General features: G+C 42.2%; 1 protein-coding gene and 1 long non-coding RNA gene across 4 annotated transcripts in view; both read left to right on the plus strand.

Annotated features, from left to right (window-relative positions):
- FAM13C (family with sequence similarity 13 member C) overlaps positions 1-22,497 on the plus strand; it is a 76,867-nt gene that overhangs the window by 39,260 nt on the left and 15,110 nt on the right. For all 3 annotated transcript variants that reach the window (XM_078390950.1, XM_072995125.2, XM_078390951.1), the window contains 5 exons: positions 1,731-1,818; positions 8,780-8,990; positions 11,152-11,290; positions 13,798-13,879; positions 17,387-17,589. In XM_078390950.1, coding sequence (XP_078247076.1) covers positions 1,731-1,818; positions 8,780-8,990; positions 11,152-11,290; positions 13,798-13,879; positions 17,387-17,589 — 723 coding nt within the window. The remainder of the gene's footprint in view (positions 1-1,730; positions 1,819-8,779; positions 8,991-11,151; positions 11,291-13,797; positions 13,880-17,386; positions 17,590-22,497) is intronic.
- LOC144588325 (uncharacterized) lies at positions 2,260-2,933 on the plus strand. Its single transcript, XR_013543836.1, has 2 exons — positions 2,260-2,411; positions 2,452-2,933. It is a non-coding gene; the product is annotated as an uncharacterized LOC144588325 (long non-coding RNA).

The raw sequence follows: 22,497 nt of genomic DNA on the forward strand, positions 1-22,497 counted from the left end.
GTGGTTATATTTGTACCGGGCGGAAAAGTTGTTGGGCTGAGATTCAAGGCAAGCTTTGCCAGTGCCAAAGAGGAAGAAAGTGTGTGTCCTTTGACAGAAACGTAAAGTCTTGACTTTTATCTTTGCATGCTAAATGAGCAACAATAAAGAAGAAGAATGTGCTGCTCTGTAAGACAATGAGATTGCTCTTTGGTCAACGTTGAGAGAATTTGTACACTTCTGAAACAGACTGTGTGAAATTGAAAACTAGGATAGATGCTGCCTTGTTGCAGGGATTTTTTTAAAGGAGAAGCCCTGAATAGGTTGTGCCTTTGTGAGCAATCACCTCATTCTTTTGTGTGTGTTGTGTGTGTGTGTGTGTGTGTGTGTAACTTTACAAAGGGAAAAGATAACAGACATTTTCTGCAGATTACAAAAAGTATGTTAAAAAAATTCTTAATGTCTTGCTGTCATCCTGGTGGCAAAATCTCTTGTGGAGGCTTGAGAATCTTCCACAGGCTGCCCCGCAGAATCGAGACAGCCTATCATGATCTTAAAGAAGTCATTGGCAAAATTTCACATCCTTAGCCCTGTATTGGAAGGGTCATGGGTTAACTGAGAGAAGATGTAGAAGGAGCCCCAACCTTCTGCCTAGAACGGCAGTATGTCTCTCCCTTTGTTAAATGGATAGTCTGGTGGATAGTCTGACCTCAAAAAAACTAATTTTTCCATATTCAGGATCTGAGCTATAAAATGAGGTAGTCACACCTTTTTAGAGCAATGCTGTGTTCACAGAGCTCTTTTGTATTCAGTCCTCCTTTGAAGGGGAAAGGGAGACTGAACATGGGAGGTAGGCACATATAATTAGTAATACACCCTCCCCACAGGTGGTGCATGTTTAAGGTTGTAGGGGTGCTTCATCATGGCTGGATGCTTGTATCAGATTGTGTGGCTGGAATATTGCTTTACCTCTTCAGGACCAAAATGAGAAATGGATCAAGCATGAAACCATAGCTGGAGGATCTGCTAGGAGATAAGCAGCTTGTTCTTATTGATTTGTTTTCAGCGAGTGACAAAGATCTGTTAATTTTGTCCCAGCACTTGGTGAGAAATGAGAAGGTACATTGGCAAGATCTGCAGCAGCCTACAAAAATGAAACCTCTCTTTAACTAAAGCAGATAAGCCTTTTTTAAAAAAAGAGGAAAGAAAAGAAACAGAGAAAAGAACCAGGAGTGTGGCTGAAAATATAACACTTTGCTTTCGGCAGTCTTTTGTGCACTCTGCTAAAAAAAAAAAAATAGGATTTCATTTGCTCTGGTTTTTGTGAATGGTAGATTGGGAGCTATCAGGTCTTGCTCTCATCACAATGAACCTATGAAATCCCTACATTGCAGTTTGCTCCAAGACTAAGAGTAAAAGCCCTCAGCTTCTCCAAGTGGCTTTCTAGAACAAATCTTTCACTGATGACATTATCCTTCCCTTCTGTCGTAAATAATCTTATCAGTTAAATGAATGGAGCAGGTGACAGTGCTTCACAAGGAGGATGGTGTTCCTGAGTAGTGAATGCACTTGTGCTGAACCCCCGTGTCTGCTGGCAGCACAAATGACGTGGAGGAATCAACTGTCTTGATCCTTGTTTTGTTTCCCACACTTTCCATCTAGCCCGATGTTCCTGTTTTTGCTTGCAAAATTCATTGCTGAAGCTCCAGGCTCTTGAAACTGATCTCTGTTCTGCCCTTTTACCAAACCAGGAAGAAAATCCTCAGCCACCAGCTTCGAAGGACCCAGTCCCTTCCGCAGTTCTAGCCAGCGTGCAAGTCGATGGGGATACGAGCGGAGGTAAGAGGGTCTTTGCTAATAAGCCTTCATGGATATTCTTGCTTCTCCTTGGAAAGGCAGCTTGATGGGTTACAGCTTGACTGGATACATTGGTAGTATGGATAGAATGCAAAAAGATAGAGACTGAGGCAAAAAAAATGGAGATAGAAAGGGTTGAGAAAATGTAAATTTGAGACAGAGTAATGAAAATGTATTTTTCTTCGTGGCACAGGAGTATTAGTTCTTTTGAGGAAGAAAAGTTTGTTTAGATCAGTGGTTCTTAACGTGGGCAATAATGCCCCCCAGGGGGCGATTTCATTTTTCAGGGGTGCGGTAGAACGAAAAGGGGCGGTGTGGGGGCGAAAGAACAGAAGGGGGTGGTAGGGGGGCGCTGGAGTGAGCCAAACCTGTGAAGGCGACTGCAGCCGCAGTGCTGGCAGTAGATCCAGTGCTGCTGCTGCCGCCAGATGATCCAGCTCTTTCTACCTGCCACGTCTTGCCTTTCTCCTTTAGGGGAGCACTGAGTGTGGATCGAGCGGAAGGAAAGGGTCTCTGGGGTCCTCATCCTTGCCCCGTGAAGCACTGCCTCGCACCCGGGTGGGGAGGGAGACTAGGTAGGTAGGTAGGTAGGTAGGTAGGTAGGTAGGTAGGTAGGTAGGTAGGTAGGTAGGTAGGTACTGTAGGTAGGTAGGGTGGAGATCATCACCTCAGGGAGGGGGGCGATGATAACTTCCTCAATGGCTCAAGGGGGGGTTTCTTACGAAAAGGTTAAGAACCACTGGTTTAGATAGCTATTAGAAAGGGCCCTCACAAATGATTATTTCAGGAAGGTATCGGCAATTTTGCTCCCAATTTATTTTTTGTCATTAGAACTTTTTCTGTTTCTTTCAGTGCGTTTTCTCTCCCTCCCCAAAACATACCTTTGGCAGGCCAGCAGGGTTTCCTCTCTGCGCTCTTTGATTGCAAATGGAATGGCTCTGCAAGGAAAGTGAAAGTTTTGAAATCCGCATCTCCTTTTTTATTAAACTATTGACTCTCTTGTTCATCAAGCTTATTATTTCTGTATTTCTCTGCTGCTCCCCCCGGTTCTTGCTAGAAATCAATTGTTGGAAATAAATGGAATTTGTGAACTGGGATTTATTTCTGTTATCTCAGAGTCTCTAATCACCCAGATGGCATGAGATGGATTCCTGGGTTCAAGCAGAAGGCGAATTGCTGTGTACAAAAAATAGGTCATCGATAACAAGGCTAATAAAGCCAGCAGATCAACTGTAGGCCAGCTTAAAATTTGCAGACTGTGCGTGATCTCCATTAAGGCAAATGGGTCAGTATTTCATGGCCTAATCCCACGGTAATATCAGTAGATAAATACCACAACTGTAGCTGAACAGCTTATTTCAGAAGCTTTTTGTGCAGAGTCATTTTGCAAAGGCTAATCTGACGTTCTTTCTAAGAATCCCTTGGATCACGTTGGCAAGGCTGCTGTTTAGAGACGCATTTTCATATCTAGAAATAAGTGGTGCAAAGCCCTTATTGTACTTTATGGGTGGCCTGGTCACCATTAGATATACAATCATGCCCTGATTAATGATTACCCTGCATTACGACAAATCCGCTTCACGACAATGTTTTTGCGATTGCAAAACGATGGTCTAAATTGGGTTTTTTCGCTTTGCAAAGATTGGTCCCCTGCTTCGGGAACTGATTCTTCGCATTACGATGATCAAAACAGCTGATCATTGGATTTTCAAAATTGCCACTGGGTGCTCAAAATGGCTCCCTGCTGTGCTTAGGGACGGATTCCTCGCTATACAGGCACTGAAAATGGCCACCGTACGGAGGATCTTCGCTGGACGGTGAGTTTTTAGCCCATTGAAACGTATTAACCGGGTTTTAATGCGTTTCAATGGGTTTTTTATTTTTGCTTTACGATGTTTTCGCTCTACAGCAATTTCGCTGGAACGAATTAACGTCATTAAGCGAGTACCCCTAAAGTATATCTAATTGTGTAAAGTCAAAGAAAGCAAAACATACTCAGTATGTATAAGCAAACTGTAGAAAATGTTCTACTATTAAAATTACCAAGTCGGGTCAGTTGAATTGGAAACGATAGAAAAGAGGGGCCTGTTTTGCTTGCAGCCCTGAATTGCAGCATTGTGGATCAAATATGGTATATTTTATGTGTATCCATCACTGACTGCTGAAGGTCAGGAGTTCCACTGATACTGTAAAATATTCATGTCCCCCAACTTCAGATGTTACAAGATCAGAATAGTAGCTGCTGAAAAAAGGAATGGTGGGGATGCTTCTTATTTTAGTTCTTGGTAATAGCCAAAATCTTTTAAGGAGACCTCTAAGATAGGTAACACAGGGGATGTTTTACTGAGATCCTTTGAATTGCTTTGTAAAATTACTTTTTTTTTTACAACTCCTTCCAGATTCCTCCAGCAAGCAGGTTGGCCTGCTTTCCCAGCCTCTGCACTTTATGTACACTCTTCATCCTTGCTAAAGCAGATTGGCTCAACGGGTGTCACATGCGGTTGATTGCATTTGTCGGGTGCCTGTCAGTTTGCCCCATTTTGCAGAGTCAGGCAACATAATCAAGAAGATTCCTTAAGCTCTGGGGAGTATATAAGTTGATAGTTGAATGGCCATGGAGGCTCACAAGTTGCGACGTCCTTTACTGAGATAATTCTGATCAGAAAAAGGCAGTGTTCAAGTCTTAGTACCAATTTTTGTACAGTACAGGAAATTATTTTCTTTAAATGCTAAAGGTAAGATGTCTGTCTGTCTGTCTGTCTGTCTGTCTGTCTGTCTGTCTGTCTGTCTGTCTGTCTATCTATCTATCTATCTATCTATCTATCTATCTATCTATCTATCTATCTATCTATCTATCTATCTATCTATCTATCTATCTATCTATCTATCTATCTATCTATCTATCTAACCTTTAGCATTTAAAGAACACTGCCCCCCACAGGCTACACAGGTTTAGCAATCCTGGCTAAACTAGGGTTATCTGGACAAATTTTGTGCCCCAGTAAGTGGAATGTAGGCCTGTATCCTATTTATGGTGCTGGATAGGGAGTGCAAATTGGAGAGTGGTCAGGTTCTTGACATAGCTGCTAGGCTGCCTTAGATCTGGTGGTACAATTTGGATCCAATCCTGAACAAGTAGACAGACATGGATTAAGAAAAAGCACAACAAAGAAGATTCAGACACGCAACCATATACTAATTTATCTGTAGTAATGCAATACTAGAAATGATTTAATTTTTTGCAATAATTATATAATTTTATATTTTGAACAGAATTCCAGTGCTCACTTAGGTAGGGAAGTCAGTGAGTAGGCGCCTGCTGAATCTGCTGTCCATGTGCTCACCATGGCTGGGCAACTTCAGGCTCTTTGACTTTAAATCATATGTGAAACTGACAGGCTTTCAAATGGAGGACACCTTCAGAAGGAGGACTGTCCTTTGACTGTTCTCCAGATAGAAGATTGTTTGTTTGTTTGTTTGTAAAAGAGTACCTGTGGTTACCCTAACCAGGGCAGTAAATATAGCTTCCAATGGAATTGGATGGACATGAGCACACCCTGATTCCAAGTGCCCTCTTTTGCTTCTTTCTAAAGCAAGGGATTGACAACTTGAGGCTCTCCAGGTACTGTGGGGCTGCAGTGCCTATCAGTACTAGCCAACACGGCCCTTGGTGAGAAATGATCAGAGCTGTAACATTACAGCATGTGGAGAGACTCTGTTTTTGGGGCTTTACTCCTTCCCTAAAGAAATGTCAAAGCTGACAGTGCAGAGCATCTGTTTTGTAGAAAGAGCTTCACATGTAGCAATAACCTCTACAATTGCACTTTTTGGAATATGTTGTTGTTATTATTATTATTTCCCTATTTATTTTGTATGGCAAGTACTGTATTGTTTGGCCAGGGAATGAGCTGCAGAACAGTCAGTTCCACACATCGTTCCTTCCTGGCCATCATTCACAAAAGAGGAACTCCAGCAGAACCCTACAGGAGAGAAAAGTTCTGCTTCCTCAGTCTCTTTAGCTAAGTGGCACCTTTGAATGCACAGTTGTGTGAGACGAAGGCAATTCTTGGTCTGTGTAATTGCTAGCTGAGGATTACGTGGAACACTGTGCCCATGGAGCTATTATTCTCCATGGAAAGGATCAGGATTATCGCTTCTACCTCTAGAAGTTGCTTCTGTAGTTCTTAACATGTTCATCAGTCATTGCATACGTATACAGGGTTGTGTTTCTTTGGGGGGGGGGAATTAAGAATGGGTTCCAAGAGAGAGAGAAAATACATACAGATGTAAAAATTGAATTTTTTTGGGGGGGGTGGTATTTAAAGGCAACTAGAATACTCTTTTATTTGAAAGAAAGGTGATTGGACTCCTTTTAATTTTAAATAATAAACCAATATTGAGTGAATTGTGCCAAACATTGTTGATTCAGGATTATAACTTATAGAAACTGTCAATCAGTACCATTTAGAAATTGAGGGGGAAAAACTAGGTCAGATTCTTTTGTCATGATGTCTGCCAGAATGTAGCATTAGCTTTTCCTTTAAAGAGATCTATTAGTAGCTCCCTTTCATAATTATATTTACTGCACATGCCACCCCTATTTATGGATTGCTTTAGCACATTACTGCAATTTTAAGAGGAAGATTACTTCGTACATGCTTTACAAATTTTGAGAAATGGGTATCCGCTTTACTTGTTCTGTCTTTCATGATTACATGGCTTATTGATATTTTGCCTGAACTCCCCATTATGATAGAGGGTATAGCTATGCAGTCCAATGTAGAGGTTTCTAATTCAGTGCAGATACTATTGCATGCATGTGTAGATTCAACATGAAGTTCTCATACTTACTGTCCAGATGTAAGGACCATGACGCTTTGAAAAATGCCACCTCAACGTTCACTGCAATGTAACAGGTGTTCTTTAATACTGTCAGTCCACCGTGGGAATGGAAACAACGGGTGGGACAGAAGGACCCACCAGCTCTCCAACCCCCTGTAAGCTGCTTAAGAAAGAAAGAGGGCACTCTAGAGTTGGTTAGAGAACAATTTGGGATGGTCCACGACTAGGAGTGTGTGAGATATTTGGTTGTGTGAGACAAAAACTTCTTGCGTGATGTTCTGTCTATCCTGGGGTACTATTTAAGTTGCTGAGGTTGGCTGCCATCACGACATATCTCCCCCTATCTATCACTTGCTGTGTAGATATGTTGTTCTTCTTTAAGGTTTGTAGATACACAGAGTTCTGCGTGAACAAAGCTGTGACTTCAGCAGTGTGGTTCTTGTTGCTGACATGGAGGGGGTTCTGACAATGCAGAAGTAGCTCCTCTGCTGCAGTGGTAACGTGTGAATGCAGGTCCTGAGATAAAGGCTTCATGACTCTTCATACTTACCTGGAAGTAATTTTCACTGAATACTGCAGGAGTGGACCTGAGCAGACATCCATATGATTATGCTGGACCTCCTGGTTTTCATCCATATGACAGACTTTACAGACAGCCATACAGACTGTCTGGAGCTGCACACAGTCCTAAAATTATTGGAACATTTTAGTTTGTCTTGAACTGTTGGCTTAAACAGGTGGTATTTTAAGTCATTAGATATAAGTAAAAGCTATTTTGCATATACATAAGGGTGTCAGACATGTGTTCTTCAAGTTTGTTAGGATGAGATAGCCAGGGTGATGAATTCTAAACTCATAATAAATTCCTGATTTGTCTAATGCAAAAATGAGGTAGTCAACCTAAGTGTTAAACTGGAGCAGAGGTGGGCAAAGAGTTGTTCTCCAGATGTGTTGGCCTACAAGTTCCCTACCCAGCAAAGCCAATGGTGAAGGATGGTGGGAGTTGAGTTTGGACAACATCTGGAGGGCTGCACTTCCCCCACCTTTGAAGTATGGGATCCTTTTGTGTCTAGAGCTGGTTTTCTTACTTAGGTACTCTGAAGTTAAGATAAGAGACCCAATCCAGATGAGGACCCTAGCCTGAGTACGGGGGTGGCAGTTATTGTCCGTTTACTGTTTTTCTGATTGAAGTGGGAGGGTCTCATCCTTGCAGCTGTAATTTGAGTGATGAGATTAGTTTGTTTAGATATATCATTCTCTTGAAATAAAAACTGTACATGTGGATCTGTAGGCCAGAATGGAATCCCAGCCAGAGAGCAAAGAGTTAATGTCTCTACCATCTGCACTATGAACTGATCTAGATCGGATCCTTTGTGTTTACTGACATTGGAGGGGGATCCCTTTTGCTAGCGGTTTCCATTTTGGTGGTAGACAGGCTGTTTCAAGTGGTTACACAAGAGAAAGAGAGGAAAAACTGGCTCAATAATGTTTTAAAGTATTGTTTAGTTAAGATGTCCTTAAGATATTTCCGTGAAGGACAATGTACAAAGGTGCTACAGTGAGAAAGACTGGATTGCTGAATAGATGGATCCAGACAAGTTCCTACCTGGATAAAGCCCAATTTTATTGATGAGAGGCAGGAACTCCCGTTTTTCTTCTTGCTCTTACATTCTGTAAAAATAATATTGCATTAAAATGTTAAGCCATATTTGAAGAAAGCAATATCTGCAGTTCCACTTGGTCCCCGTTAGCTTTTCCTTGCTTAAAATGTTGGGTAATGGCAACTTTTTATTTTGTTTGTATCCCACAACTTGATCTGAACCATATTTAGCCAGAAGGAGATTTGAGTGAGTTCCGTAGAACTTTCTTCACATAAGGATACTGAGAATGGCAATCTAAAGTTTTATTCTATTCCTAGACCACATACTTTCCATTGTTGACATGACCTTCTCTTCGTACAAGTTGCATTCTTGTTCCACTATATTAAATAACAGTTTTTTTCCCTAGAGATTGCTGATGAACCTCAAAGTCTGTTTTATAATGTGCTGGGCTAATGAGCTTGGCCTTATGAATGCCTGTCAGATTTGTCTTGTTATTGCAGAGTCTGGACAATTCAACAAAGAAGGTCAGGCAGATGCCGACAATGGACATGAAGACCATCATTTCTTAGGGACTAGCAGACTGCTGTATCACATTACTGATGGAGATAATCCTCTGCTGTCTCCTCGCTGCTCTATTTTTAGCCAAAGCCAGAGATTTAATTTAGACCCTGAATCAGCTCCTTCCCCACCAAGTGCTCAACTGTTCATGATGTAAGCTTATTCATATTAATATTTTCTAGAATCTCTTCTGTGTAGCCATTAATGTTTCTCTTTTATTATGTCTCCTGTGCTCTCTTGCTGCTTACTGTATAGCAAGCATCATGTTTATTGATGGGAGATTATTATTTTTGGGGCCTAGTTGCATAAACCAAACCTATGATAATTTATGAATGGAAGTAGTGGCAACTCTGATGAAAGAATCCTTGGAGTTGTATTTTGGTCTGGGTTCTGAGATTCCTGTTAAGCATGTAGCCTTCATTTACAGAACTACAGTTTCCAGAGAAGGCTGGGATAGAGGCTTCCATAATGTGGAGTCTAGACAGTAGCCCATGGAATGAGAATACAGGTGTTACAAACATGTACCACTTTTGTGAAATGTCTGAGGCAATGAAATACAGTGGTGCCCCGCATAGCGAGGTTAATCCGTTCCGGATTAACCTTCGCTATGCGAAAACATCGCTGTACGGGGCAGGAAAAGCCTATTGGAACGCATTAAACTTAGTTTAATGCGTTCCAATAGGCGCCAAAACTTACCCCTCCAGCGATGTTTTCGCGGTCCGGCGGCCATTTTGGAGCCGCCGATCAGCTGTTCGGCAGCTCCAAAATGGCCGCCGGATGACCCGAAATGGCCCCCTGTCAGTGTTTTCGCGCCCTCCCCTTGCTTACCGAGGTCGCGAAAACGCTGCGGGGGGGCATTTCAGGTCGTCCGCAGCCATTTTGGAGCCGCCGATCAGCTGTTCGGCGGCTCCAAAATGGCCGCCGGACGCCCCAATCGTCGCAAAGCGAGTGCGGCGATTGGGGCAGCTCCGTATAGCGATCCCCAAAAAGGGATCGCTATACGGATTCTTCGTTATACGGTGCGCTCGTTAAGCGAGGCACCACTGTATATGTACAGTAGTATGAAAGAACTTGTCCTAGGATTAAAGAAGTTGAGCTAGATTCTCCTGAGAGAAAATAAACCACCCAGAGTAGACACGTTCTAAGTGGGTGGTATGTAAATAAACTAGCTAACTAATTAACTAATAATATTCAGTGCCGGTTTTAAAAATTTAGTACAGGTGGGGCCTTACACACATTATCTTGCTTCTTCTCAGGCAGTCTGAGTGTAGCATTGCAACATGTCAATACTTCCACAGAAATTCAGAGTATCAAAATAACACATTGCAAGTAATAATATTAGTGGCAATGCATCACTTTTTAGTGGAGGCATCACCACTTTTCTTTTTCAAATAAAGTTACCTTCCTCTGTAGGGAGTAGCATTTCTCTCCCCAACCCCATTTTAGAGCATTTTCTATTTTAGATGGATTTTGTATCAAAAGGAAACTTTAAAAGCACTGTAACCATTAATGTACGGGATTACCAAAGACTTACCCTCCAGCATTATAGGTAACAAATTGCTAGGGGATTTACCTAATAAATTCCTTTGAGAAAGTAACTTTGTAAGCTTTGTAGAGACACCAGGACGCTTTCAGATGCTCTTGGGAGAAGGCCCTGCACTGCTCCCGTTCATTTATCCATAGTCTGCCACGTGGCACAGTTTTGTGCTTGTGTATCCAAGTGAGCTCTAGTGCTGGATCATGTGGTGGTCCCTTCTGGGCAGTGTCGTAGTCACAGAACTCTTCTGATCCCACCTTCCTTCTCCCCTTCCAGCATTCAGGCAGTGGTGCTGCCCAACATAGACTCAAAGAGGACAGCTTCTGACTTTATTCCTTGTTCAGCTAGTAACCTCATCCATGATCACCATGATTGCTCTGTTGGTGGTGCTGGAGGACAGACTTCTAGTTTCAGTGCAACCTAGGTCAGCTTGTGTCTATGCCTGCCATCTTCACAAATGATCACTGCAGCTGGCTCTTCTAAGAACACCTTGGTGTGCAGACATTAGCATATGATGTTTTGATATCTATGCTGGGAAGAACTTTACTTGCAGCTTCTTGCAAATCTCATGGCTTTCAGATGAAGAAAACCAGGCCAGGTTATAGCCAATCTCAGTTATCCCTCCTCTGTTCACTCTCTCCTTCTCCTCTTTACTGCTGCCCTCCCCCTATTCTCCTCCTCCTCCCAGTATGGTTTAAACAGTCCAGGGCAGTTCTAGCTCCTGCCTTGTAAAATGACACTAAGGAGAAGCATTCGCATAACTTTCTCATTCTGTAGGCCAAGAAGTTCTTCCAGAGGCAGCTGTGATGACTCAAAAGAACCACAGACAATAGCACAAGTTACAAAGCACCTACAAAGTCTTAAGAGGAAAATCAGGAAATATGAAGAAAAGTTTGAGCAAGAAAAGAATTATCGGGTAAGACACCAGAAGGCTAAGTAACATTTTTAAAAAAGGGTATATGTTTCTGCCATATATGAATGGGGAAAGGGCTCTTAGAAATTATAAGCAGATTGAGGTGTGAGGTGTGCCCAGTTTGGTGGGTGACAGATTGCACAAGGCTGGTTGAGATAATGTTTTGTTCTTGACGTTCTCAAGGGACAACGTCAGTGGAAATTTGCATTGTTAGAATTTACTTCAGACTGGTGCTGATGGCTTGCTAGCAGATGAGCTCATAATATTAGTTGACATCATAAAGGTCTGTCTTAAGCAATGATGTCATAATTGCCCAAATCCTGGTTTATCAACACTAAAAAGATTAGGGAGCACCAGTGAAGACCAGTGAAAGGGCAAGTAGTTAATGAAAACTTCAATATTTTTTACTAGGTGAAAATTCAGGTAAAACTGTAAAAAAGGAGATGTGATTGAAGCCTTGTGGGTGGAGTGTTCTTCACTCTCCATTTTTAGTTTGCTGTATCCACAGTCTCATTTATTCTTGTGAAAAGAAACTGTGCATATGGTTTCTCTTCTTCTGGTGGCAATTATAATACATCCTTTTGGGTTAAATTTATATGTGAGTACCATTGGGGCTGTAACTGTTGTTAGCGAGGGTGGTGTTATGTACATCTGCCCTGATTAATCTTTGCCTATTTTGCAGCTCCACTATAGATAGATACAGTTTGTAATGTAAGAGTCTCAAATATTTTTGAGCCAAGAGACCACATTTGGCATTTTGAATGTCTCTCCCCCCCCCGCCCCCGCAAACCTGGCCCCTATCCTCATAAAATGCCAGACACACACAGTGGGAAAAAGACAAGAACAGAAAGAGGGGAAACAAAATATGTCTGTGAAGTAAAGCATGCAGAGAGACACAGGGAGACTGAGAGGCAGAAAAGAGAGGAGAAGGGAGAAAAGGGGCAAAATAAATAGAAGTAAACATAGGATGAAACATGGAGGGAGAAAGTAAATGGGGAATATTGAGAAAGAGAGGAAATGAGGAAATGGAGAAAGAGAAAAGAAAAGGGGAATGAAAGCGAGAATGAAGGTGAGAAGGCGATAGAACTGGATTAACAAAGAAATAAGGAAAATTGAGTGAGTAAATGGAGAAAGTAAATTGACAGGAAGGAATGCACAAACCGAGTAAAACAGAGGTCATCAACCCCCGGTCCGTGGCCCCGTGCTGGTCCGTGGCCTAAGCCAGACTGGGCTGTGAAGACAGACCTCCTGCCCCCCCTGCATACACTCCTCTCCCCACCCCTGCTTTGTGCACGTGCCAGCGCTGGCATGAGTGCTCCCCCACCCCTTCACGCATGCACCCAAGTGCCCGAGCGCCCATGCAAAGAGGTGGGGGAGCGCTCACACCAGCGCTGGCGGGCAGGCTCTCCCCCACTGCTTCGTGCATGCTCCTGAGAGAATGTGCGCAGTCGCACATACCTGTGCGAGGGCCCCCCGCCTTCCTCGGAGGCTCAGCTGGTCCGCAGTCCCAAAAAGGTTGGGGACCTCTGGAGTAAAACACAGCTCAATTGAAAGCAAGCACACATTCATATGAAGAAAAACAGAGAGGGGGAAATGTGTTTGCGGGAGAGAAACACAAAACATTGGTGTTCTCTACAAGTGGATACAGCAATTTTGCCCTCCCCCCCCCTTTTTTTGAGAATTAGGGAAAAGGAAGATATACTTCTGAAAAGCTTCTGTAGGAAAGAGAAACCCAGGGCTGTGTTCCCAGCCATTTTGGGACAGTACATTGTTTCCCCCTAACTGTACTGAAATATTTCTCATGAGGAAAAATTCAGAGAGATATCCCATCCCTGCAGTGGTAGGCCGCCCGGTTTGATACAATCAAGGCAGAAAAGAGGAAAACCTGATCAACTTAAAAAGTGGAATTGTAGTGCAGGATTTTAACACTACATTTAAAGTCCAGTTTTGCAAGAACCTTGGCCTAATTTACCTATGAAAATGATTTGTTCAAACCCCTGGTAAGAATGGTCTGTTTGTCTCCCAGCAGCCCAGGGCAGGAAAAAGAGAGAGGAAGGAAAGAAGGGAAGAGAAAGGAGTGGGAGGAGGAAAGCTGAAAGAGAGAGTTCTTGCCTCTTGTGGGGTTTTGCCCTGCACTTCACTGGCATTAACCCCAACAGGATTAAGCCCTGCAAGGATGTGGTTCTCAGTGGAAAAATACTTCTCTGTTTCTGCCTTAGACCCTAGCATTAATAACTTTGGAAGCAGCCTTGGATTGTATCTGACACAAATGAAGGAGATCATCCTGTTGCTGTGCAGCAGGCCTAGCAACCAACAATGTTTTGACCTGATCTAGAATTCATATTTGCTGTGCATTGTTTCCCAAGTGTACCTGAATATTTGTTGGCTATTCTGGATTAATACTAGAGTGCATCTTGACAGCCTTGCCGGTCAGTGATGAGAATTGTGTAGGTAATAATAATAATAAAACACTAATAATCTCTCTCACACACCCTTTCTTTCTCTTTCAGCCTTCCCATGCTGATAAAATATCAAATCCTGAGGTAATGAAATGGATGAATGACTTGGCCAAAAGTCGTAAACAGCTTAAAGGTAGACGTAACCATTGAGTACAGTCTTTTTGTTGTAGGGCATTTCCCTTTCACTAATGAGAGGTATTTAATGGATAACAGAAGAGGCCATGTTGCTTACTCTACTCCAGAGTGATATTCCCCAATAGTCCTCAAAGGAAAGTGCAAATTCCACCAAGGAGAGCTGAAAGGCAGATATTTAATGTCATAGTGAATCTTTTTAGAAAGATAATCAGTGTTCTTCCAGGATATTCATACTATATATTCTAGCTGGTTTTATGTGAGTCTCAAAATCATAGATTTCTCCTAAAAATTCTGGGAATGGTTGACACTCCTTTCTGAACAACCCAAATGATGTTAATTCCCTGTTTCTTTTTAGGGAGAAAGAACACTTATAACACCAACCCACTGCCACCTCCACTGCCTGCCTACCCGTGCCCCTGCCATCCCACACCACTGTCCTCGGAAGCAAGCAGTAGGTTCAACTTCCTTTCCAGGAGCAAGGCCTGCAGCTTCTGGGCATACACAGAAGCAGGAGCCAAGTGCGCTACTTCTGGGCAGAAATCTGAGCATGGCCAGAAGAGGTGGGCTTGGCTCCTGGAAGGGAAATACAAGCCTGCTGCTTGCTTCTGAGGACAGCAGTGCCAGCAACAGAAGCAGGTCGGTGGGAGGCAGCAACGGCAGGGGGACTTGATGAGTGAGTTGGAAAAATGGTTCTGAGTCACCAGTCAAGTGCAAGTCATTGTGGAAAAACCCAAGTCAAGTCCAAGTTGAGTGAGGGTTGTGATTCAAGTGTGACCCGACAGTGAATTTCAAGTCGCAAGTCTTCATCCCTGGCATCTGGGTTATGCCCAAGAGGGAGTGAACGTGTTATACTTTTTCCCATTCAAAGAACAATGCAGGCTGTGTTGCAAGACAAGAAGGTGGAAGTTTTAGGAAACCTTAAGTGACCTGAAAAGGGTAGTAACCCTGTCATGGCATTACCACTTTTACTTTACTGTACATGCAAGAAGTTTATAAAGTGTCCTCAAGTGTCCTTTACACTAAGACAGGGTGCCTTAAACCATTCTCAGTCTATTGATGATAGTGCTTCAGATACAGAGTAGGGAGGGGAAGAGATGGAATAGATGGGCTTAGGATTGCAGAACAGGGAGCTAATCACAGACTCATAGTGTTACAGGGTTGGAAAGAATTCTAGTGATCATCTAGTCAGTTCCCTGATAAATGACCATCCAACCTCTGTTTAAAAGCAGAGACTACCACATTTCAAGGTAGCCCATTCCACTGTTCAATGGTGCTTTCTATCAGGAAGTTCTTAATTAACAATCAAAGTCTCCTTTTTTGTATATCTGTGAAGACTCTCAGTCATCCAGGTGAGGTTATCTGGAAGCTGAGTCATGGCAACTGGACTTCTTTCTTATTAGGGTGAAACGTTTTGCTACTCATCCAGGTATCTTCCTCAGTCTGAAGAGAGTTGATAGGAGATCCCTGATATATCCTCCACATTAGTTCACTTCCCCCTGGTCTGAATAGGCTCATTAGAAGGACAAAGGACTGGGGGTGAGTGGAAATCCCACCTCTGTAGCTCCTCTCCACCCAGAGGTGGGATTTTCACTCACCCCCCCCCATCCTTTATCTAATAAGCCTATTCAGATGAGTAGTGAAATGTTTCAACCTAATAAGAAAGAAGTCCAGTTACCATGACTTAACTTTGAGATCTCCTTTCTTGTAATTCGAAAGGTTTTTTTTTCTGTGTAGTTTTCCTGATCTCACTTGCCTTTCCAAAGCCATGGACTATAAAGCCAAGAGTTAAATACCCTCCTTGCCCTGCCCTTTTCTACTGAGGTCTGAAATTATGTACCAACTCTTGGACAAAATTGCAGATTTAGCAGGTGTTGGCATTGTTGGAACAAATATCACCTGGACAGAATCAGTGGTTCAGTGCTTTCCCCTTCACCCCATTATTCTCCTGCATATTTAATCTTGTTTTCAAAAGCCTAGCTATTTAAAAAAAATGACTACTTTTAACTGATTGTGAATTTTCTGCTTGAATCTGTTGGAAGAAGAGGGCAGCCTGATTTGTCTGCTACATTTGAGAGGCACTCCTTTGTGTTATTTGTTCATTTTAGTGACTTCTATCCTGCTGTTCAGTAAAATTCCTGGGACAGCTTAGAAAATTTAAATCACAATAAAGAAAAAGTGACACATAGGAAAACATATTCAAAACAGTAACATCGACAGGAGCAGCTTGACAACTTCCATAAGACCACACAGACTGAATTGTCTAAAAGTCCTGAAAAAGATAAAGTCTTTGTGTGATGCCAAAATGACAACAGTACAGATGACACAGAGCATCATCTCCTCCCGTAGTTAGACCCCCATACTTGATTTGCTGGGGAAAACCCTGAGAATGGATTCTGACAAAGATCTCAGTGTTTGGCAAAGCACATCTGGAGACAGCCAGTCCTTATGAGTACAGCAGAAGAGTGATATCAAGCCTCTTGCCTTCCAGAGGTCTTTCCATCTTCTTTTGGCTGCCAACGCTTCATGTAAGTTAGGTGAGTACAGTCCTACCTAACTTACATTAAGCACTGACAGCCAAATGGAAATGCAGACATTTCTCCCATTGCTGGTGTTCTCCAAAGCTTTCTCTAAGTCAGGCAAAATCCTGTCTCTCCCTCACAGCTTCAAAGATTGCTAGAGAGAGAGAGAGCAGGATGCCTTTTAAAAAAAAATCCAGAGAAGCTTTGGCAGAGCACAGACACTGTGGGGGAAAACACCTGCTCAGACTCAGGAGGTCTGGGTTTGAATCCTTCCTCTGCCACAGAAGTTCATGGAGAAGGTGGAACTGTCAAACCACTCCTTTAATGCCTCACTCATTTAGGGTTTTTATAAGTCGCTTCTGTCTTGATGGCACATAACAAATTTGAGGGAGGGAGAAGCAAAAAGAGAAATGCATTTTATATAAAATACAAGGTTTCTTTATGCAAAACACAAGGTTTGTGTGGAAAATACATGGAGGCGGGGTTTGTAGCATACACAATAATTACATGATTTTTTTTTCTGTGATGGATTTCTCTTCATTCTGAATACATCCTGCATGGGGTGTAACAACAGAGTATTAGAGTTAAAAGTAACACTGGGACAAGTGTTGTCTTCCCAGCTTTGTGGTGCATTTTATGACCCCCCCCCAAGGAGTTTGAGGTGGAGACTTCCGTTCTCCACTGTGCTTCCAGGGAGAAAACAGTCTGTATAGTCTTGGGGAAGGTGCACAGTTCCAGGATGCCCCCAGAAAAAGGGCATGGTTAACCACTTCCAAGGGCTCTGTTTATTGACATTTTGGTGAGCTTCCATACATGGCTGAAGGACTGTAGTTTACTTTTGAAGGTTTCAAGTAGTGTAAATTATCTGAGCAATCCAATTCAGTGAGATGGTGATGGTGCCATCTTTCTCTCTGTGTGTGTGTTTGTGGTGAACAGAATTCTTTGCAAGCACTTGCTTATTCATGTCCTCTGAATTTTCCTCACAGAGCTGAAGCTCAAAATGTCAGAAGAAGAAAGTTGCCCCCTCAAAAAACCTCAAAGAAACCTTCCTCAGGAGAGCTCCAAAGAGACTGTGAATCAGGACTCAGCAGGCGCTCCCTCGAGTCCATCAGTAGAAGAAACCATGGATGGCATGATGAAACGGTTGACAGAGACTCGGCAGCAGCTCAGTATCCCTGAAAACATTAAGGTATGTGATTTTCATATAGTATAACAGATGATTAACTGTTCAGCCTGTTTGTCATATGGTGAACCATCAAAAGCAGTGGGGGCTTCTGTGTTTTACTACCATGTCCCATCAGTTTATTATAGCCTCACTATCAAAACTGCAGGAGAAGATATCTACCTTTAAAAAAAAGGCTCTTAGCAAGGCTTACATAGATGAGGTAGCAACATCTGTTTTCAGAAATATTTCCAGTTGTGGGATAGTGTGTATTACAAAGCTTTCACCGGGAATGAGGAATATACAAAAGAACCCTAATATTTAGATGGAGACTCCTCCCCCTCTGCTCCCCACAGGCATACATGATCACAAGCATTTCCCCTTGCTTTCCAGATGTAAAGTGTCTAAAACAGCTCATACAGATTAATAAAAATTTAAAAACTTCTTGTCCACATGTCTTCTATCTAAAGGTGAAAGAGAGAAGAAAAAGGAAACAGACTTAGACAGTAGTTCTTAAGTTTGCATAGTAGTTTGCATAATGATCAGCTGGGATGAAGACTATTTAGGGGAGAAGGTCAAATAGTAGAGTGAATGGAGTGGCAAGAATACGTAAAAGAAATAGATAGTTAAGTGTTCCTGAATGGGCAGTTGTTCAAAGTTGGCTCCTTTCTTCTTTTAGGCAAATTTGAACATATTTAGGACTTCCAATCCATGCTTATTTCAAGCTCTTGTTGCAATTTGCGGTTGGTTGGTGGGTTGGGTTGGGTTGGGTTGGTTGGTTGGTTGTAAAATGCTTTCCTTGCTCACATATGAAACACTATGCATAAAAATATGTGTGTTTTGAAAAATGCTTCACAACACTAAAATATAAAATGTTTTATTCAGTGCAAAAAAAAAATCCCTTGGAAAAAAGGGATTGTTGGGGGGGGGGGAAAGAAAGATGGAGACTACTGGTTTTTTTTAAAGGGCATGGAAATGCCTGTGAGTCCAGTGCAGAAACAGGACAGAACCAACTTATCAATAAAAAACACACAAAAGAATCTGAATGAATTCAAACTTGAAGAGATATTAGAAGCAATACATTGAAGTTACAAACATCAAAGCCATTGATGTTTTGTTCTGATGAGTTTTATGTATTATGTTACTTGTTTTTTCAGAGGGTTGGGAGTGGAGTGCTGCTGGCATCAGGTGGGTCATTGGGGAAGGAATGTTCAGGTCTTTCCTGCTGCCCCAAGAGGCCCTGGCTGTGGAAAGTTGCCACTATTGGTAGCCCTACAAAACTGGCTCATTCCTTTTTCTGTAGTCAGCATGGCATCCGTGCAGACTGCCATAGCAAATGGATGCAGAGGGGGCAGGAACAGCAGCACTTCTTCTGAAGGCAGGCTGTATACAGAATTGACTTTGTCATGAATGCCTGGCTCCAAGGGGTCCAGAAAGCCAAGTTGCTATTGGAGGGGAGCAATCTGCAGAATCCTGGGTAAAAAAAGGATTGGTAGGCCATTCTGCAGATCATTTCTTCATCTAGTTGGCTTGGCTTCAAGAACCTCTCAAAGCCAAGGAGTCAAGAGAAAGGCCTGGAAAGCACCACTACTCTAGCTGCCTATGCTCCTTCATCTATGGTGATGCTAGCAGGAGCTGTTATATCCATCCGTAACAATGTTGCTATGCCATCTCCTTCATGCCTTCTGGTTGGCAATGGTGGAGAAGGAAAATGTGATGGAAGTGGAACCAAGTGTTCAAGAAAAATAACATGCTGTGCACTGCTGTAATGCTGCATCGCCATACCTTCTCATATATGACTGTTGGTTGGTGATGGAAAGACACCCTGCACAAAATGGGAACAGTGCTTTATTTCCCACATCAGGTCACAGGTCAGACTATCTTTCTAAGGCAGCAACTTCACTGAGAAGCATTTGTTGGTCACAACAGTATAAGGTTATTATCAAGCTGTTAAGAGCAGAAGGCAAATGGTCGCGATCTTGTTCAGTTATGCTCCTCACAAAAAGACTGCTGTTTGAGCAGTTTGACTCATTCCTTGTTCACCTAAGGAAGTATCAGTGCTTTCTTGCACAAACATAAGCCTTGTATATTTAAATGAGCAATTTCTGCTAATGGAATGGCATCCAGGGAGACCCTCTGTTAGACCGCCCATGGAGCTGTCCACTATGCTGGTGCTGAACAAGATCACTGTGACTGTTTTTATTTATTAGAGTTTTAAAAAATGGATCTTCCTTCTGTTGACATAAGCGGCACCTCCTTAATTGGGTGGGGGCACCTTTCACCACAGATTAACATATTCAGCAGAAACTATTAATCTACCTTGTCACTTCTTCATGGGTTGGAGGGATTGTCATATGGAGAAACAGGCCTTTTACACTAACCTTTTACATACACCCAAAACCTGAATCAAGCCATATTTTTCCCTTTCTTATCAAAGGGATTCTTTTGAACAAGGAGGACTGAAGACTATAAGACATTTTCAGGTTTAAAGCCAGTGTCCTGGATTAAGCTTGGAAACAGATAGATAACCAGCGTAGAATATCTAATATGGGACTAATCTGCTGCTCTTTGGAGCTAATTGTGTTGTATAGTCAGTCCACTATATTTCATAGTAGTTGACATTTGCAAACTAATTTCAAGAGTACATTTATAAAAAGCATAAATGACAAAAAACTGGTAGTTATTCTTATGACTATGTCTCCTTTCATGATTCAGCTGACTCTGGTAAAATGTTTTCCTTTGTGCTGTCTATCTCTTGGAATTCCAGTGCAGTATTAGTAAAATCCAGAAGAATCCCCAAGTTGTAAATACAAACTTCGAAGAAAAATGTCCACCCAGAGAGCCCAAACTCTAATTTTACCTGTTTTGGTCAAGAGACCTCACTATGAGATCTAGATTCAGTTTCAGTTCATTATACTGCCTCCAATCTGTGACAGACTTTGGGTTTACCGCTGAACAAGTTTGATTGCCATCCATCAGTGGATGTGATTGCCATGTCCATAATGAAGCAGCTAGATTAAAATTATAAATACTCCCTAGAGGACCATGTTAGGAGAGCAGCATCTGGCTGTTAATGTTTTAACAACCATTTATTTAAATAAGAAGTAATTAGTTATTCAAATACTAATTATGAAGTTAATTTGTAGTCCAGCTGCCTCCTGGTTCCTATATTTTAACTCTGTAAAAAGGCAAAGTAGATTTGCTTAATGATTGGAATGATCATGAAAAACATTCAGTAATTGTATAAGTCAAGTCTGAGAAGCCAGTGTGCAAAACCCTGTTCTGGGTAATAAACTCAGATTGCGGTAAGACAGTAGTTCTCAACCTTGGGTAACCCAGGGATTCTTGGACTGCAGCTCCTGGAAACCCTGGCCAGCACAGCTGGTGGTGAAGACTTCTGGGAACTGGAGTCCAAGAACACCTGGGTTACCAAAGGCTGGGAACCGCTGATGTAGGAAAATTAAGGTTTCACAACTACATACTGCCATTATAGATGTGTTAGCATTCTCTCCTGACCTCGATTTCATTGGTCCTGGTGCAGCAGCAAGCACACAAGTAGTGTCAGTTCTACAAGACTTCCAGTTTAGGCTTTGCATTCCTATATCAAATTCCTAACCAGGATGAAGGAGAAAAACAATTTTCATTCCCAATATATTCAAGGTAGTTTGAAACTAAACTTTTTCTTTATAAACGGAAGGTTTGTTCATAAATTAATATTACTTACATGGACACACAAACTGAAGGTTTGTTCATAAATTAATATTACTTACATGGACACACAGATGCACACATGGGGCAGGCAACCTGTAGCCCTTCCAGTGGTCTTAGGCTGCATTATCTGTCAGCAATGGCCAGCCCAGCCAATGGTGCGGGATGATGGGAGTTCGACTGTGGCTGAAATCCTGTTGTGCAGTTGCACAAATGTCATAACTTTCAGAGATCAATAGCTTTTAGCAATGTTCCCTCTCATTTTCAGCCCTGTTGTGCAGGAATTTCATCCTGTGTGCATGGGTGGGGTTCAAGCCAAAATTGGAGCTAAATGAGTGGCACCACTGGCTGCCAGTGCATAGCCCCAATGGAGCTCTCTGTGTGCACATGCATACAGATCTTAGAGGAAACATGGGCCATAAGATAAGACCGTATCTGTGACATGCCAAGTTGTGCATCTTAGTATTCAGATAATGGCCAAAATTCTGTTGCATAGCGTAAGCCAAATAATAACTTCTGGTCTCCTGGATGAAATGTTCTTCATTCTGTACTAGGGATTAGACAGTGTCCCCTTTTTAGGGACAGGATGGCATTATTGTTATATTGGGATGGTTGCTAGGTTTGTTTAAAGCTGTTGGGGTTTCGAGAAATACTTAAATGTGAAGACATGAATTTCTAAAGAAAAAGATACCTATTCACTCTAATTCAGTACAAGTCATTGCCGTTGCTTTATATGAACTTGCAGTGTCTTGGATGCATTGAACGTGTAAGATTATACTAGTATTCCTTGTAACGACGAGGGGGTGCTGATACATATTGAGCCTTTCCCAGAAAAAATTGAGCTAGGAAACTATAAATTGCAGGGTGTATTGGCCAATTTATCTGTATTCAATGGTGCAAAAATCAACTACCTATTATTTTAACTGGTCCAAAGTGAACATGGCAACACCTCCAGAAAAGTTCAAGGTGGGAGAGCATAGGACCATAGTCAAGTTCCTGTTTCTCCAAGGGAAAGGTGCAAAGCACCTTGATGAAATGTCACAAACTATGGGTGACAGTGGCCCTTCATATGCAACAATTAAACATTGGGTTGTCAGTTTTAAAACTGACAATTTTGGTATTGAAAGTGAGAAACCCAGTGGAAGGCCTGTTTCTGTCTCTGTGCCTGCAAATGTGAAAGCCATCCATGACATGATCATGGAGGACTGTTGAATATCAGCCAAAAGT

The sequence above is a fragment of the Pogona vitticeps genome, chromosome 3 (assembly GCF_051106095.1).
Source record: "Pogona vitticeps strain Pit_001003342236 chromosome 3, PviZW2.1, whole genome shotgun sequence".
Taxonomy (NCBI): domain Eukaryota; kingdom Metazoa; phylum Chordata; class Lepidosauria; order Squamata; family Agamidae; genus Pogona; species Pogona vitticeps.